Here is an 18188-nt window from a genome sequence, read left to right as displayed (position 1 = left end):
CAAATAAGTAGGGGTGTGATGAGATCTCGCAATATTAAAATATGACAAGATTTCTCGTCGAGGAGAAAAGCTGTCTTGTGATATCGCCATGACTGAACATGAGGGTGAAATAAGTTTACATTTCATTACAGTGAACGCGTGATCAGCACCGCTGCTCTATATACACAGAGTATGTGCAATTGCGAATTCGAAAGCAAAAGTAAAACGCAAGCTACATACAATAGCCTGTCTCCCAATATCAAACATATCTTAGGCAGGGCTGTGTAGTTGTAACCACCTCTTAGCTTTGGTCTCTGTTTTGGTCTCTGTTTGCACTTTGTATATTGAAAGAGTATTTGATTATGGTTGCACTTACTGTTTGTACTTAAGACTGAGGAAAAAAAAAACAAACTTGTTTTTATTTCTGTGTTCAATTTGTGGAAAAGAGTTCAATTAGGAGGTCACACAGCCTCAATCAGAAATTCTGGAAGCTCATAATTCATGCACAGTAAGGTCTGAAGAGACTCATGTGAAATCATACAGGAGAGAAGCCAGTCAGTTGAGTTTGTGGCAAAACCTTTTTTTTACAGTACTTGTAATGTATATTGTTGTCTTTCAATGCATGTAGTGTCTCGTCACAACCCTACAGTCAAGTGAACAAATGGAAGAACACATTTTAAATGGGAATATGAGAAATATTCCAGATGTTTTATAATTTTTCCATTATCCAATTACAAGTTTCCCAACATAACATCTTGGGAATATTGTTTTAATTTTTGATCAATTGATTGTCCTCAAATTCACTTTTATCCCTGTTAATCTGTTGTGTTAATTTAGGGTGCGTTCACACTTGTAGTTCGGTTCGTTTGGTTCATTTGGTCCGGACCAAAGAAGAAAAAAAAAAAATTTAGTCCTGGTCCGGTTAGCGTTCACATTGGCAATTTTATCACCGAACCAAAAGATACCGAACCTTAAGGCATAGGGATACATTCACAACGTGATTGGTCGGATTTTATGACGTAATCCCTATTTTGAGACGGAACTTACCGAACATCCAAAATAATGCTATGTGCTGAGATAAATGCGCTCATTGTGTGTGCGTAGCCTGCATGTGATGGTATTTTGGCCAGCTGGGAACTCGTGAAGAGCTTATAAAATGTGTAAAGTAGTCAAAACACCGGCGGGAATCCATCCGTCACACACACAAATGATCTGCTGCGTGGAGACGCGCGTCTGATGCCTGTGATGGGCAAACTCGCGACTATGATGAGAAAAACCGAAATGCGTGAGGATTCTGTCCTTTTTAGGGTCTCGTCTTCCTGTTTTTGGTTCAGTTACATGTCTTTGGTCCGTGTTGCGTTTATATATCATTCGAACCGCACCAGAGTTCGTTTGGAAGCGGACCGAGACCCATATTTTCAGCGGTCTCGGTCTGCTTGTTTGGTGTGCACCAGGGTTCGGATGGCAGCATTCACATATGTTCAAATGAACCGCACTAACCGAGCAATCGCACCAGGGTTCGTTTTAATCGAACCAAACATGACAAGTGTGAACGCACCCTTAATTAAAACAGGCAGTTTATTAGACAAATAACATCATCCTCCAGAAAGCAAACATTTTTAATGGGAAAGGGACAACATAAACTTAATTAAGTATTAGTAATGGGTTTAATGAATTCTGAGATGTTCTGTGGTGTTAGTCTGACTTTCATTTAAATAACGGCTTTGGTAAAATATTTCATCCAGTTAGATGTTATAAAATGAAAGAAACTGGTGTAATGTTAATTTTTCAAACCAAAAAATTGCTTTTTGATTACATCATGTTACAGATTCTGTTTGTTTACTCATTGTTGTGTATATAACTTAGTTAGAATTTATAAATTGCCAAAGTTTGAAAGTTGTTTAGAAATGTATTCTTATTTTTTTTGTTACAGAGCTTAAACCGTCCTGCAAACAGGAATGATCCTGTAGAAGTCACTGATTATACACAATATTTCAAACTGAAACATCACACACACACAAGTCTTTAGATTTGTGCCACATTCATCTTTTGAGAAAGTGCAAATAAGGTTACGTTCACAGTCATACCCATTTTCTTTGAATTTCCTCTTATTTTAAGTCATTTTTATGCCTACCTGTAAGAAATCTGTAGCTGAGAGATAAATGTAGGCATTGATGATCTGAAAGCACGTGCGCACGTTCTCCGAGCTCAGTTCTGAAATAGAGAAACAAAATAAGAATGATACCAGGGTGAAGCAATATCACAGAGCAATATATCGGAGAGAAAAATAACAGTTGGGAGATAACATGAAAACCAGCAGTGAGGGAGACAGAAGCGGTGTGTGGAAAGACGGGAAAAGGGTTACATTTCATATAGCAAAACAGCAGTCTGGAGCACAGACAAGACAACTTCAAAACACTGCAACTCTGACTCATCGAGAACTCAGACTCCTGGAGACAGAAGACAAGACAACAGGAAATAACTGCAGTGGCAGACATTACCTTCATGTATTTGAACCTTTGCCACCTGTTCAATCTAGACATGCCAAAATAATCTGTTAATTTAAGAGAGTTTAACACACACGGGCAAATAAATAAATAAATAAATAAAAAGGGACAAGCTAAAAATGGCCAAATATTTAGTGGCCTTTTAATGGTCTTAATCACAAATCACTGGTCAGGAAATTAGCAAGAACTGCACAAATACTCTAGATAAAGTAACTTTGCATGGGATAGCCTTGTAGACAGCTTTATACAGGAAGAAGATTTAGTGTTGCTCCACTCAAAGTTAATGGCTTTAAACGGTTCATGAATAGTTGAAAAATGTCTCCCAGTTCGCTTGAGTTTATTGTGAGACCAAATATTCACACTATAGTAGGGGTGTGACGAGACCAGTATCTCACGAGACGAGACGAGACTCGAGATTGAGTTCACGAGACGAGACAAGATGGCGAAATACATGACTAGAAAAAATATTCTGCAGGTGTATTTGAAATGTTTTAACTAATCATTTTGTAATGAATGTCATTTCAGTTCTACTTTCTGAGGCTGAATTATCATATGCAGTAAAAGACAACAATACTCAAGTAATGTAAAAGGTTTTGCCACTAACTCAACTAACTGACTTCCCTCCTGTATGATTTCAGTCTCTTCAGATCTTACTGTACATGATTTATGAGCTTCTACAACTTTTGACCTCCTAACTGAACTCCTCTCCACTATCTGATCACAGAAATAAAAACAGTATAAATAAAAATGGTAACACTTTACAATAAGGTCTCATTTATTAACATTAATGCATTAACCAACATCAACTAACAACAAGCAATATATTTGCTACAGTATTTATTAATCTTTGTTAGTTGATAAAAATAGTCATTCATTGTTAGTTCATGATAGTTCACAGTGCATTAACTAATGTTAACAAATGAAACCTTATTGTTTGTACTAGTAAATAATAAGAAGAGAAAACTGTTATTCATTTTTATGGTAACACTTTACAATAAGTGCAACCATAATCGCACTCTCTCAATATTCAAAGATCAAATAAGACCAAATTTTTCTTTGATACAGAGCTGAGAGATGGTTACAACTACACTGCCCAGCCTAAAATAGCTTTCATATTGAGAGATATCTGTATTCATCAGTGAGCCGCTTTCAAAATGCGGGGTATTGAAATCACGTTTGAATGCGCGCGCGCGTTTACTTTCACTTTTAAACGGTCGCGCGTACTCTGTAAATATGGAGCGGCGGCGACCGTTATCCAACTGAATTAAATGTTTTTTTTTTATTTAAATACAAAGCAAAACGACAGTGGAGGCATAATGTAAACGTAGCGGTGGCATATTCTTTCCTAATCATCCTAACACTCTGTCATGGCAACATCACGAGACTACTTTTCGCCTCGACGAGAAATCTCGTCACAGTTTAGTCTCGCGAGATCTCGTGCCACGAGATCTCGTCACACCCCTACACTATAGGGTTCAAATCTGGACTCTGACCAGGCCAAAACATGAGCCTGATGGACATGTTCTGAAGCCACTTCTTGGTTGTCTTTGAAATTTGGGCCAGAACATTGTCTTGTTGAAAAATAACATCTGTTTATTCCACTTTAGATAACTTTTCATTTGTGGGAAGCAAGTCATTCTGTAATATTCTCCTGTTCTCCAAAGCACTAAATGACTTTTAACAGTGAAGTATCTCACCAATACCAAGAGTTAAAAAGGCTCTCCACACAATGACACCACTTTCTACATGCCTCACTGGGGTAGAGATGCATTTATTATTATATTTCTTATCTGATTTTCAAAGACACTGCTCTGGAGCATCACCATGCAGCTCGTGTTTTATTGTGATTCATCACTCCAACCAACTCTGCTGAACCACTCTTAATCAAACTTCCCATATTCTGCCAAAAACTTTATTCTGTCTTTGTTGTTTTTCTGAGACAGCAATTGCTGTCAAAGCAATTTGCAGTAGTGCATTTGCTTTAATTTTATATATATATATGGAAAAATGTTAAACAGTTAACTATGCGTGTACAAAATGTTATTAGATGGAATCTAGATGCATTTATTGAACCTATCTAAAATTGTCTTATAACAATTATTTTAAAAAATATTACTTAAAAAAAAAATATTAACATCTAAAGCCACTTTGTGGTGTCTGTTAATAGTCTTCAACAAAATATTGTAATGTCTTTGAATGAAGTTCATGGAGACTTTTCTCAACTATTATCAATATAAGTAATTAATTTTAATTAGCCCTTGCTCAAATTTCTCTATTTCCCCTTTGGAGTGCTAGTGAAGCACATAAATCAAGGTTTCACTACACTAAGCTTAAAGTAAAGAGATGATCATACAGTGATACAGTAATACACAGTGGCAGAAAAATGAACAAGCCACTCATCTACTGCTTATCTTGCTATTTATTGCTACAGTTGCTATGGAATCCAATAATCACCTTGACGCAGTATTTTCAATTATATGCTGTGGCTGATCTTATTGAGCTTGACTTAAACTGTGGCCTTTATCCTGTTAAACATGACTTTCATATCTTTTCACATAATTTTCAGTTGGTTACTGTGAAAATCAGGACACCACGAAGGCCAACTGTCCCAGCTTCCCTTTACAGATGACCTTGCACAAAGCCATGGTGACCTCAGCTAAAAAATGGTGCAAAATGTCTCAAAGGCTGAACAGGATTTGGGGTGAATTCCAAGGGCTTTAGGATGGGGTGACCCTTATATTGTTAACAGTAATGAGAGATGGCAGAATCGCAGCTTCAATTGTGCCTGGAACCGCAGCGCGTTTTGTACTTTTCTAAGGTCAAGAGGGTCTCCCATTCTGAACAACCTCACTACTGCCATCCTCATCTGATGAACTGAAGATAAAATTGCTTTTCTGAGCTGGTTAAGTTCAAATGCAACATCACAAGCCCTTTCAACAGCAGGGTGAACAGAAAAATATACAAATCGGCAGTGAAGATCCAGTGCTACTATGAGGGAATCCATCCATCCATCCATCCATCCATCCATCCATCCATCCATCCATCCATCCATCCATCCATCCATCCATCCATCCATCCATATAAACACTGTTCAGATAAAGCCGACACTGTTCAGATAAAGCAGCTGTTTTCTCTGAAATGGGATTTGTTCAACAGTATCGAGTAGTCCATTTCCTGTACAAGAGCACTTTACGCTTCCTCTTCATACCGCACTATCATGAGAATGCTGTCCGCAGACTGCTTGGAGTTCAAATCATTTGAATAAAATGCAAATCGTTCCCATTTTACAATAAATAAATGAAATACTTTCTGAAGCTTCCCCTTGCCGTGATTTGCAGACGTCTAACGATGATGAGGTAACAAAACAATTTAATTTCTACCATCTCGTCTAGTCTATGAATATTGATGTCATCAGAAGAATGGCAGCTCTGCTCAGCCACTAAAGCAAAGTAACAAGTGCGTCATGAGCACTGTTATTACACAGAGACATAAAATGAGCTGAAGAACAGAAGGAAAGATGGAGAAAAAAAGAACTTGAATCTGCAGCAGGGTGTATACTTATAATCCTGCTTTTTCACAATTAGTCAGCAGTGATTTTTTAAACAAATCTGATTTAATGTATGTACCGGTACAATGAATATAAGTGGAGTGAATGACACTGTGGTTTCTGTTAAAGTGACGTCAATAATTCTGTTATATTGATGTCCTGTGACATCAATAGCTGATAGAACTCTTGCATGTTTCTTCAAGTATGGCCACCCCATGGTTTTCTTTCTGCTAAACTCAGTGTGAAGTGTTAAATCTATAACTAATGCCATAGCAGGAGTATTTACACCACTAATGAAGCTCTGCTGTCACAAATTGAGAAGTTAATTACATTCCTGAAAACCTTATTAAGCTATGTGTCAACATTTCAGTAGGCCACATGGAGTGAGAGCCCATAATGGTGGTACTGATCTCATGTCATTTTGCAGGTCTGGTAGGACAGAATAAATCAGCCCAACCAACCTGTGTAAAACCATTCAGAGGATATTATAAATTACAATTAATATCACATATTCATTAACAATGCTGCCAGTTGTCATCCCTTTCAAAGTTTGCCGTTTGATCACAAAAAGCTGGCTATGTCTGAAAGCAAAGTGTGATGCCAATTAAAGCAATCACAATTGTAATGTCTGCCTTCAATGCAATTACTGTAGTTATTTATTGTAAAGATGCATTGAAGGACTACGAAAGCTAAATCTGAGTATTATAAAAGACTTTTTTTCTGGGAAAGAACAAAGTGCTAAGATTCTCTGAAATCTATTACTGATGCCACAGGGAACTGTAAAATGAATATTTGTGGAGCTTGTATTCAAATCCATGTTTGAGCATAATTAGCTGGGAATTCTTGGACTAATGCAGTGAGACTGAATTATGAGCTAATCCTGCTCTGACTAAACCCTGCTCCCTCTGAGAAAATAATGACCAGTCCATTAATGCATGATTAAACATGCTGTTATTCAGCCATTTCAAAAAAAATTTTTTTCTGGTTTCATGTCAGTTTTATATAGGCTGTATAAGAAACCTGAGTGGCAATTAAATAGCCTTTACTAATTAACTATGAACTGCTTTCTTTTTAAGTACTTAAATCTTAAAGTAAATACATTACTGGTGAAAAACCTTCAAAGTAATGTGAAGAGTAGAAAAAGATTTACTTTTATACATTTATTAGACATTTTTTGATCGCAAATTACAAATGAGAAAAAGAGCAGGCAATTATCAGAGATGAGCCAACAATATTACCAGCACTGCAATAGAAATAAGCACAACTATATATTTTTAAAACTGACTAGTTCGGCTGAACAATTAGCCGACTTACGGGTTCACCTGACCCCAAAACCATTTCTTAGGATGTGGACGGACATGCACAAAATGGCAGGCCTGAGAGCAATAGATTAAAATAGAATGTTTTTAAAACTTCTATTAACTTAAAGCTGGAGTCCGTAAGTTTTGCCTCTTTGTCGCCATCTCTGTTTGAAACTTGCAATTGCAGTTGTTTGCGGAATTATCATCTTTACGTGGGTTGTGCCTTAGCATGACTCCTCAGCGTGGATGAATCTCATGTTTGCTGTCAGTCACCACATCGGTATGGATACTGTACTTCGGAATTACAGATTGTAGTCTTGAAGTATGACCAAAGTAAGAATTTTCACAGGAAAATGTCCAATCTGCCACTTTTGTTCTGACCAACTGAGGGAAAAAAAGCATTATAATAAATTTCGCTGCCAATGGTGATTAAATCTAACAATCGCTTAGCTTGGATCATGTCAAACCGTGCAAATTATTATTATTGTTATACTTTGTTCTCTAATTGATAATGTTCACAATATCAGCATTGCATGACTTAGTGTATTAGCGTTACCTGTAGATTTCAATTTCTGTACAGTCTAATCTCTAACGTTAATTTGTCATACCATACAATCTGCCATCCAAATGATAAGTTTAATTATTCCAGCTGCTGTGAGAAAAGGCTATAAATGATCCGCCTCACATGCGATGTAGCCTACTAGCTGGCCTTTATGTAAACAGACGTGACTTAATGATGCAAAGACAAATGGCGACATACTCGAATTTCCCACGAAAACCCACCAGTACCACTCGAATTATAAAACATTATTACAAGCTTACCGTTGTGAATCGGGATAAGGTAAGGAGATAGTTTTGAACACTGACTGGTTATGTACTTGTTCAAAAATTGATTTTGGATAATTTTTAAAAAGGCATCATATATATATTTTCTAAAGTGCCACATACAAATGAAGAAAATGAAAGTGACGTGACGTGCGGCCAAGTATGGTGTCCCATACTCGGAATTTGTGTTCTGCATTTCACCCATCCAAGTGCACTTACAAAGCAGTGATTATAGAACACACACACACACCGTGAACACACCCAGAGCAGTGGGCAGCCTTTTTTTTTTTTTACTGTGGCGCCTGGGGAGCGATTAGGTGCCTTACTCAAGGGCACCTCAATTGTGGGTAATGAGAGAGAAAGTGAGCGCTGTTCATTCACTCCCCCACCTACATTTCCTGCCGGTACTGAGACTCAAACCTGCGACCTCTCTAATCATTAGGCCACAACTGCCCCAGTTATAATTTGTTATAATTAACGGTGCCATAGAACGTCTTTTTAAAAGATGTAATATAAGTCTAAGGTGTCCCCTGAATGTGTCTGTGAAGTTTCAGCTCAAAATACCCCATAGATTTTTTTATTCATTTTTGGGGCATCATTAAATATGTGCCGATTAAGGCTGCGGCCCTTTTAAATTCTCGTGAAAAAAATGAAAATAATGACAGTCTTGTCTCCGTGAATACAGTAAGAAACGATGGTAACTTTAACCACATTTAACAGTACATTAGCAACATGCTAACGAAACATTTAGAAACACAATTTGCAAATATCACTAAAAATATCATGATATCATGGATCATGTCAGATATTATCGCTCCATCTGCCATTTTTCACTATTGTCCTTGCTTGCTTACCTAGTCTGATGATTCAGCTGTGCACATCCAGATGTCCTGCCCTTGTGTAATGCCTTGAACATGAGCTGGCATATGCAAATATTGGGGGCGTACATATTAATGATCCCGACTGTTACGTAACAGTGTTATGTTGAGATTAGCCTGTTCTTCGGAGGTCTTTTAAACAAATGAGATTTACATAAGAAGGAGGAAATAATGGTGTTTGAGACTCACTGTATGTCATTTCCATGAACTGAACTCTTGATATTCAACTATGCCAAGGTAAATTCAATTTTTAATTCTAGGGCACCTTTAACGGACTGACTAAAAAAAAAAAAAAAAAAAAAATTGATATAAAGAAAAAAGTAAACCTAATCGAGTTCACTCATGATCAATGCCAGTGAGTGCCTTTATTTAATGAAGTGCTAAAATATGCTAGAATTTTTAATTTTTTTTATATATATTTAAAAATAGCTTAAAATTACAAGTGGAATTTCATATGTAAATTAAAAAACAGAATAGTGCTTACTATTAAGCTGTGTGACCATTTAAATGCTTAAGGACAATGAGGAACAGATACAAGGTCTTTCTTGTGCACCGAAGTGAAACAAATCCCATAATTTCATCCCTCGTGCCAGCTAACATGCTTTTAATATTCAGCCATTGTTCATTGCTTCATTAAGACATTAAGAGCTGATCTGAGGCCTTCAGAATTGTTGAGTGCTCAAGAGCGCAGACGGCCAAGGGCCAAGCCCAAAGCGCCCAGAGGCATGAAGGCGAAAAAATAAAAAATAAAAAAACCTGTCAGCTGAACAGATGTGTGCAGGGCACTGATAATGCATTTAGATGTGAAAATGAAACAAAATAAACACAACTCTATAAATCTTTCACATGGCTGCCATTTTTTTTCACTGACATTAAATCAAGAAAAGCGATATATAACCTCTCGAAGAACCAATCCAAGCCTCAGTGGATTTTTGTCATTAAATTATTTCAAGAAAGGTCAAATGCAAGCTATAGCTTGAGGCAATGAACCCAATGTCACACATTAAGAGTAAACACATTAGCTTAACAATATGAAATATCAATGAAAACAATGTACATAAGAAAAATGTGTGTCAGGTTTTGAGATTGGTCTGGTCAACATGAAGCCACATTTATAAAAGAAACTCAAAAAGCTGAGAAACTCAGAAAGCTAATAGGCAGAAATTCGCCATCACTGTTAACAGACCAAAAGCTTTACATATGCATTCAGCAGCTTTCACAGAGGTGATGATAATGCTACATTAATTTAACTGGAGTAGAGAATTAGATGTACCCTGTGAAGAGCCCCACCTGTGTGCGAAAAATTTCTTTTGTAGAGAAAATTATGTAAATAAACTGCATTTCAATATGTATGAATGGTGTGACACTCTCAATTGTCTCCTTGCCAGTGCTTTTAAGCACATAGTGTTGAAACCACAAAGACTTTTTTACGCTTTTCATGACAAGCTAAAGGGCATAAAGTTAGGCAGGTTTTTTTTTGAAACTCTTCTCTGCATATTATAAGTGCATGTTTAACTGATAGGGAACACAGTAATCTTTTCGTTCAGATAAATGAAATCTTTGATACAAAAGAAAGGAGAAAAAAACCCCACTTTGTTTCAAGCCATTTCTCTCAGTAGGATATTAAAGTGATCCAGATTTTCAAATACTGCCATCATTGTTATGATGATTATAGACTCTCCTCTCTGTACGGTCCATTGCTGTGAATAGACATATAGTACACGCAAGACAAAAGACATGTCACAGATTTCCATGAGTACTGATCTTTTAATTCATTCAGTCTTACTGTAAACGCAATTGTAAAATGCAAAAGTTTACTGAAATAGTGGGCCTTTCATGACAGATGCACTTTAAACCTGAATTTGTGAACAGGAATGTAGTAACATAGTAATGTTTCAATTATAAAACAATTCTTGATGCATCACGATGTATCTTTTCCTCCAATTCTTTTAATAATAATAGTTACTATTTTAATAATTACAATTCTTTGTTAGTTTATCCTTGTTATTAAAAATTACAAATAATTTATTATTTAAGCTAAAAGTGATTCAATCAAGAGCAGTGAGTGATTCCCTTTTTCCTTTTGTTGTTAGACTAATATTAATGACAGACATCAGCGGGTTTAATATATATTAAGGCCTAATGCACGGCTCTAATATAATGTTACACATTTTTTTTCTCCTTACGCACTCTTTACGTTACTTAAGTTACGTTACGGTAACTTAAGACATAACCGACTATGTTTAAGAATTGCGAAATTGTTGGAATTACGTTTTGTTCTCACATAACCAGTGGTAGTCCTTTAAAAAGTGATTTAGGGAACCTAGAAGCGCAACTTCTATAGGAATTAATTGAAAATGCTCGCTCTGCTCCGCACCGTTATGAATGGCCATGAAAAAAGACTGAAAGCAAGAATGGTCTCTCTCCTCTCTCCGTTTATGTGTGCATGCGGGGAGAGGAGCGATTTTTCGAATAATAATCGAATAATTCCAAGCGATCATCGAATATTATTTTTGCTTGAAATATCCATCCCTAGAAATTAAGTGTTAATTTATTTGTTTTTAGTGAAAGGAAAGACCTGTTAGTGTTTAACGCAGTTATGTTTGACATTTAAAAGAGTTTCTGTTATGTTGACGTTTTTGTGGTTACCACTGTGCTGAAGAGTAGATGCATGAAGGTAGTAGTCATTGACTCTATAAACAATGACTGTGCTAATACCAGTGACAAGTAATATACTTGTTCATCAAATATAAATGTTAAATAAGTTATGTTAGCATGTGTTATGATAGCTGCTGATTTTAACTGAAATAGATAAGATTAATTGGTTTCAGGGCTACAACTCTGGTAGTTTGAGCGACTTAATTTTTTTGAGTAATCAACTTAAAAATGTGCGTTTATGCTACAAATTAAGTTCCTCTAACTCAATGTAGCTTATTGGTTGAACGTAAATTCACTCAAACTATTTTTTTTTTTTAGTGTACAGATTCTGCCTCAGCCACTTGTTGATATTTGTTTGCATGGCGCTTCTAAACGTTTAGTCCTTAAGGAAAACAAGATACTTTTTTATGCCTCTAAGGGCTTGTTATGAAATGTAGATACTGCTCAATTACTAGCATTTCTCACAGGCACTGATCTTTGCTAAAGGCTTGTGGCTATGACTCTTTGACACAGTCAATAAACACTATACTGACAGCTCGAGCATCTAGGCCCATTTTTTCATAAAAAATATGTCTGGAGATTCACCAAAGAGAGAGTCAAAGAGGCAGATGGAGCATCCCTTGTTCAGATGAAATCCAGACAAACAGCATATCTATAGTGTGAAAAGCGTTTCTCAACAGGAACAGCCGGCCTCATTACTTGTCCTGGCAGTAACGAACATCCACAAGTATGAAAAACACACACAAGTACATGCTCAGCAGTTTCAAGTGAGACAGACTAAAACTTTGGCAGTCGAAAAATATTTTTCCACCTCTGCAGAAAATCAGTCAAAGGGTCGTTGAAATGTGCATGAGGTGAAGTCACATTTGGTTTGAGAAAATCTATGGGCTTTTGCTGCTGGGGTCCAAAAAAAAGAAAAAAAAAAAAAGAAAAAAAGACAATTCAGTGAGCATTTCTACTGCAGGGCCTGGGGGTGGAAGGGGACAATTCTAGCGCTGTCAAGATCATCAACCACTGCCATCAGTAACAGTGAAATAAGTCACCATAGAAACAGATTTCTTGAAAAAGCAATGACTTTCCTGCCACTGTGAACTGCTGTAAGTAAAGCAAACAGGCTAAGGCATCAGCCCCATTTCAGACATTTACCGGTGCTATTGAAATAGCCACACAAATGGGTATGAAATTTTGGTAGGTTATTAAAACCGCTGCAAACGATCTGGCATTTAAAAAGGAAAATCTCATGGCCCTAAGTTGACTTATTATGGGATTTCTGTTGTGTGTGTGAGAATAAGTAGGAGTATTTACACTACTAATGAAGCTCTGCTGTCACAAATAGAGAAGTTCATTACATTTCTGAAAATCTTATTAAACCAAGTGTCAACATTTCCATTATAGGCTCTAACCCCCATGCGGGTTATGGGAAAAGTCACTTCACAGGTATGATAGCACAGAGTAAATGTTTTACTCTGTGCTAGTTTTACTAAAATACCTTCAAAGGAATGAGCAAAGTTGAGCATAACAAATGTCCATCGCATACGCAGATTGATATCTGAAAGTTTTTTTCCTTCTTCTCACTAGCATTTAGATATTTAAATAAAATAAATCAGCAACAACGAAAAGTCCATAGATATAGCAGTCAGTTTGTACTGCTGTTAACACTTTCTCTGAAAAGCGGATGCAATGAGACCTGTTTTCCTGTTTGTTCATGTGATGTTTGGCATTCTGTCCACAGGACACCGTGCCCAGTAACAAGGAAAAGCAAAAACTCATTGAACCCATGACTTCTCATTTCGGCATGTTAAGCAGTAGTTTTAACATCAAGGCTGAATGCACCTAAAATGGAAGTACTGTAAATAGGGCCAAACTATCAACATTAAAATATTCACCATTTCAACAATAAACAGTAAATGTAGCAAGGATCGCAAAAGGTCCTTAAAGAACTTGAAACTAGGTTTTAGAAATTGGAGGATTAGAAACCGGAAAAATCGACTTAAAAGTCCTGGATTTTCATGAAGTGGTGCCTGTATGAACCATGATGTAAAGTATGTTTGTTAACATGATTTTAGTGTGGGAAAAAGTCACTTTTAAAAGTAACCTTTTCTGTTTAAATCTGTATACAATTTTACAACTTTGTCTCCATAACAACGAAATGCCTTAAAGGCTAAATCGACTATAAAAATTATGATTTAAACAACTTAACAGAAGAAATTAAGTGATTTTATGCTTCACATTTCTGCTTTTAAATTCTTAAAGCCCCCCCCCCCCCCGTAGTCAATTATTTTATCCCTTAAAACTCATCTTTGATCACCAATACGGATCAATGAATATGCAAATTAGCCCCGCCTCCACTCGCTCTCACCAACTAGGAGAGTCTACTGTTGCTATAATGATGAGCAATTTGTTGTTTGTGTTGTGGATATTTAAGAAAAAAAGCTTGCTTCGCTTCGTATATTCAGTTTAATTTCTGACGCTTAAATTGTGTTTTAAATTATGAACTGGTAAAACACAAAATGGTCTGAATCCAGAGCTTCAGTGTTTACGTCCAAACAGCGGCTCAGTATTGGCCGGCTCTGGTCGTTGCTGCCTATGTGTGGATCAGATACCCTCGGATTTCATCAAAAATATCTTAATTTTTGTTCCCGAAGAAAAACAAAAGTCTTACAGGTTTGGGACGACATGAGGGTGAGTACTTAATGACAGAAATTTCCTTTTTGGGAGAACTAACACTTTATTTTGTACTGTAGTTAATCAAATAAAGTTTGATTTAATGTTGACTTCAACAATTTCAAAATGTATCTCGTTTTCTACACTGGGATAGCAAGTGATTACAGATTAACCAAACTTCACATTCAAAAGCTAAATGTACTACTAAAGCCATTTCACTGTAACGGGAAGCAAATGGCAGCGTCTCACTAAACCAGCTCTGCATCATGAACACACTCCAGATTGAGAGAAAGACAGTAGTGTAGTCAGCAGGAGGGCCGTGGCAGGAGCCTTTCATCCCAGACCTCAGCAGGTGAGAAGCTGCAAGCAGTGAGAGATGAGGAAAGTGAGCTGTTTGGAGCACAGCGAGAGATCTGCTCCCCTGTCGAACAGCGTTAAGAACACAGAGTTACAACAGATGATGAGATTTCATCATCCAGGCAGATAAGCTGGCCCGAACGGTGCACTGAGATCGTAGGAGTGCTAGCTGCAGGCGACAACCTGAAACTTTTTCCTTTTTCACACTTTGTCTAAGGGAGTTTTTTTTTTTTTTTTAACCTGTCCCACTTTGCATTTGTAAAAGCAGTGCTATTTATGCAAGATTTCAGAGAAAAAGAAAATTCAGTCACTGAGATGATACTAAGTAAGCAATTATTTTCATGTTATGACCTAAAACTGATAATTAGCCAATGTTAAAATTCTACACAATACAAAAACACTAAACACTAAAAACTAAAATTAATTTGTTTAAATGCTGTAAATTTAGGCATCGTAAAATTATGATGTACATTATGACAAATGGATATTCATCCTGAGATTTGCTAAAGACTGCATTTAAACAGAGTTATTAAATTATTAGTGTTTTTAAAGATTAACTTTGAGTGTTAGATGATGGCAATGATACTCTGTAAAAAAATAAAAAAAATAAAAATAGCATGCACAAATAAATATCCAATATAGATCAATACCCATAAATTGAGGGGAAAAAACAAAAACCTAGTATCGACCAATAACCTATATGGTACCGATATATCGGGCATCCCTACAATTTTTAAATATTTATATTAATACTATCAAATTAAATCAAAACAATGGCAAGTATCCTTTAAGTATTGCCTTTATCCTTTAGTTTTTAAAAGCAATCATTCAACAGCAATGAATAATGAAAAAATACACTAAGTGGTGTGTTTTTCATCACTGTTGATTAATAATGACATAATAGCTGGGCTATTATCTAAAAAACTAAAACATTTCTGTTAAAGTAAAGCTGAAATAAAATAAAATATTAATATTAGTTGAAAAACTAATAAAAAGACAAATGCACATAAAGAAATGACTAAAATGTAAAGTAAAATTAACATGAAAATTAAAAATATAAAAAAAATAAAAGCTAATTCAAAATAAAAAACTAACAAAACTATAATAAAAACGAAAATAACTGCATAATAGTAGCAGGGTATATTAGACATACACTGCAAGGTTTATGGCACAAATCTGTAATTTTCTTTTATGTTTACACTGACTAATGACAAAATGTCGATACTACAATGGTTACATAACATTAATATCTAGCTAACACACATATTTTGACCACTGATGTCACATTATCACGAGGTATAAGCTCACTTTTACACGGATACGTATTTTCCACTGCCTTCGGTCATGTTCAGACACCACTCAGATACTCAATTGAGTCAATACTGTAGAAAAATTAAAGCCCCGGACACACCAAGCCAACGTCAAATAACTAGCGGTGACGAAATCTGACTGTTGTCTCATTTTGTTGGCTGCATCTCAGCCAAAAAACTGGTCTTGAACACACCAAAAGGACTACTGGCGACTGTCAACTAGCATGTGCTTTTTGCGCCTGCGTGTTTTGAAATAACTGTCCATTTCAGCAGGAATCAAGTCTATTTTCATCATTCAAACCATCAATCCATTTTGAATATCAATCATGCTGATCACATTCTTTAGTCCAGTCTGCTCACGTTATTATGAAAATATTCGCACATTGGAATGCTCATGTAAGATGACGTAAAATCATAACAGGCTTCTGTTTGCACTGTCTTGACTTCTTTGCTCGCTTTCACTTTTATCCCTGTGCACTGACTCGTTTACTAAGCTGAACAGCCAAAAGATTCGATGGTGCCGACGCCGATTCAACATGTTTATTAAAAAAAATATAAAACCTGACGGCATCTGACTAGAGCCAACAGTGCAGAACACACAGAAAAAACTAAGCCGATCAACGCTCAAAAATGGCACGACAGCCGACTTGGTGTGTCCCGGGCTTAATGTTGGTAGGCTATTTTTTTTTTTTTTTTTTTTAAGTATCAAGTACCAAAGTACCAGTACTTTCGACATTGCTAGACTCATTTCCGGTCAGAGGCCATCCTCATTCCATTCCAAGGAGAGAAATTACATTTTTTTTTCTTAACTAGCTCTCGAAGAATGGATGAAAGAGACTGGAGTCTTAACAGGCCCTTGTGCTAATATTACCATCAGCACCTGAAAGAGACGAGGATAGGAGAAATGAGCATGCAAATGGAAAAATCGCTTCAATCAGCTGCCTCTCTTTGCATTTCAATGTGCCGGGAGATGCTTTAATGAAATGCTGTCTCTTATTCTCTCTCTCGTACTGACCTCTAGCATCCCTCAACTCTGACGGCTACACATCTTTCCAACTATCTAAGGTTATGAGAGGTGTTGGCCTTACGCTTGAATGGCTCCTCTCGAGCGAACACTTCTGTGTGACATTTCCCAGAGGCTAGGAGGCGGTGATGCAAGCATATTTAATTACAGTGCCCCAATCAAACTGTTAATTATCTAATTCTGATACAAGCCCAGGGAAGCAAAACCAGCAATTTTTGTGTCGCCTCAGTCGCTCTGAAAATCATCGTATTCAAATCTGAGAAACAGTTCTATTACAACCAAAATAACATTTAAGTGAATTAAAAATACAAGAGCGAGAGACAACCCTTAAAGGGAATGAACTGAGCAGAATAACATGCTTAACAACTACCAACTAAAATATGAAATTGGCCTCTGCTCAAATAATTGAATAACAACCTCATGAATAAAAGAACTACATCATGAGTAAGCTGTTGACTGACAATCAATCTGACTTGAAATTTTATAAACCCATTTTATTACAGGATTGAGGTAAACTCAAGTTTATATTCACCCAACAAGAATTGAGAAAATTGAGGAGGATGAACTTATTTCTGCTCTGAAAATTCAGCAGGAAAAAGTTGGTAAACTGCATTTCAGGGCCATATGAAAGTAAATATGGCTTTTAGGTTGATCCATTTAAAAAAACAAAAAGAAACAGGAAACTTAAAGGGATAGTTCACTCAAAATAATAATAATAATAATAAATCACGTAATAATACTGGCTTTAAGCAAAGGACACAAAAGAAACAATGTTGTCCACAAAACTTGACTAATCAGATCTCACTACTCTTCTCATGAACATACAAATGAGCTAAGGCAGATGTTACAACTTTCAGTGAATAACAAGATAAATTTCAGTCTGCCCGTCTGACAAAGCTTCAGAAATCTTGAAATATAGCATACAAGTCGTAGGGACCACTTTTCATAATCCTTCAATTGTGCTTTTGCATCCTTTTTGGAGCTGAACCGTTCAAGCGCTCATTCATTTCCATTATATTGAAAAGAGTGGCCAGGATACTTTTCACCTTTTGTGTTCCAGAGAAAAGGTCATATGAGTTTGGAACAATACAAGTGTAAGCAAATAAGGACAAATTAGGGCATATTATCCACCTTTTTC

The 18188-nt window shown here is 36.4% G+C and overlaps 1 protein-coding gene across 3 annotated transcripts in view; it reads right to left on the bottom strand.

Moving 5' to 3' along the window:
* Positions 1 to 18188, bottom strand: part of ipo11 (importin 11) — a 194969-nt gene that overhangs the window by 46735 nt on the left and 130046 nt on the right. For all 3 annotated transcript variants that reach the window (XM_048209570.1, XM_048209572.1, XM_048209571.1), the window contains exon 23: positions 2114 to 2193. In XM_048209570.1, the coding sequence (XP_048065527.1) occupies positions 2114 to 2193 (80 nt within the window). The remainder of the gene's footprint in view (positions 1 to 2113; positions 2194 to 18188) is intronic.

Source organism: Megalobrama amblycephala, linkage group LG12, assembly GCF_018812025.1.
Source record: "Megalobrama amblycephala isolate DHTTF-2021 linkage group LG12, ASM1881202v1, whole genome shotgun sequence".
NCBI classification, from domain to species: domain Eukaryota; kingdom Metazoa; phylum Chordata; class Actinopteri; order Cypriniformes; family Xenocyprididae; genus Megalobrama; species Megalobrama amblycephala.
The sequence above is the reverse complement of the archived record's forward strand: the minus strand, read 5'-3'. Positions and strand labels throughout refer to the sequence as shown.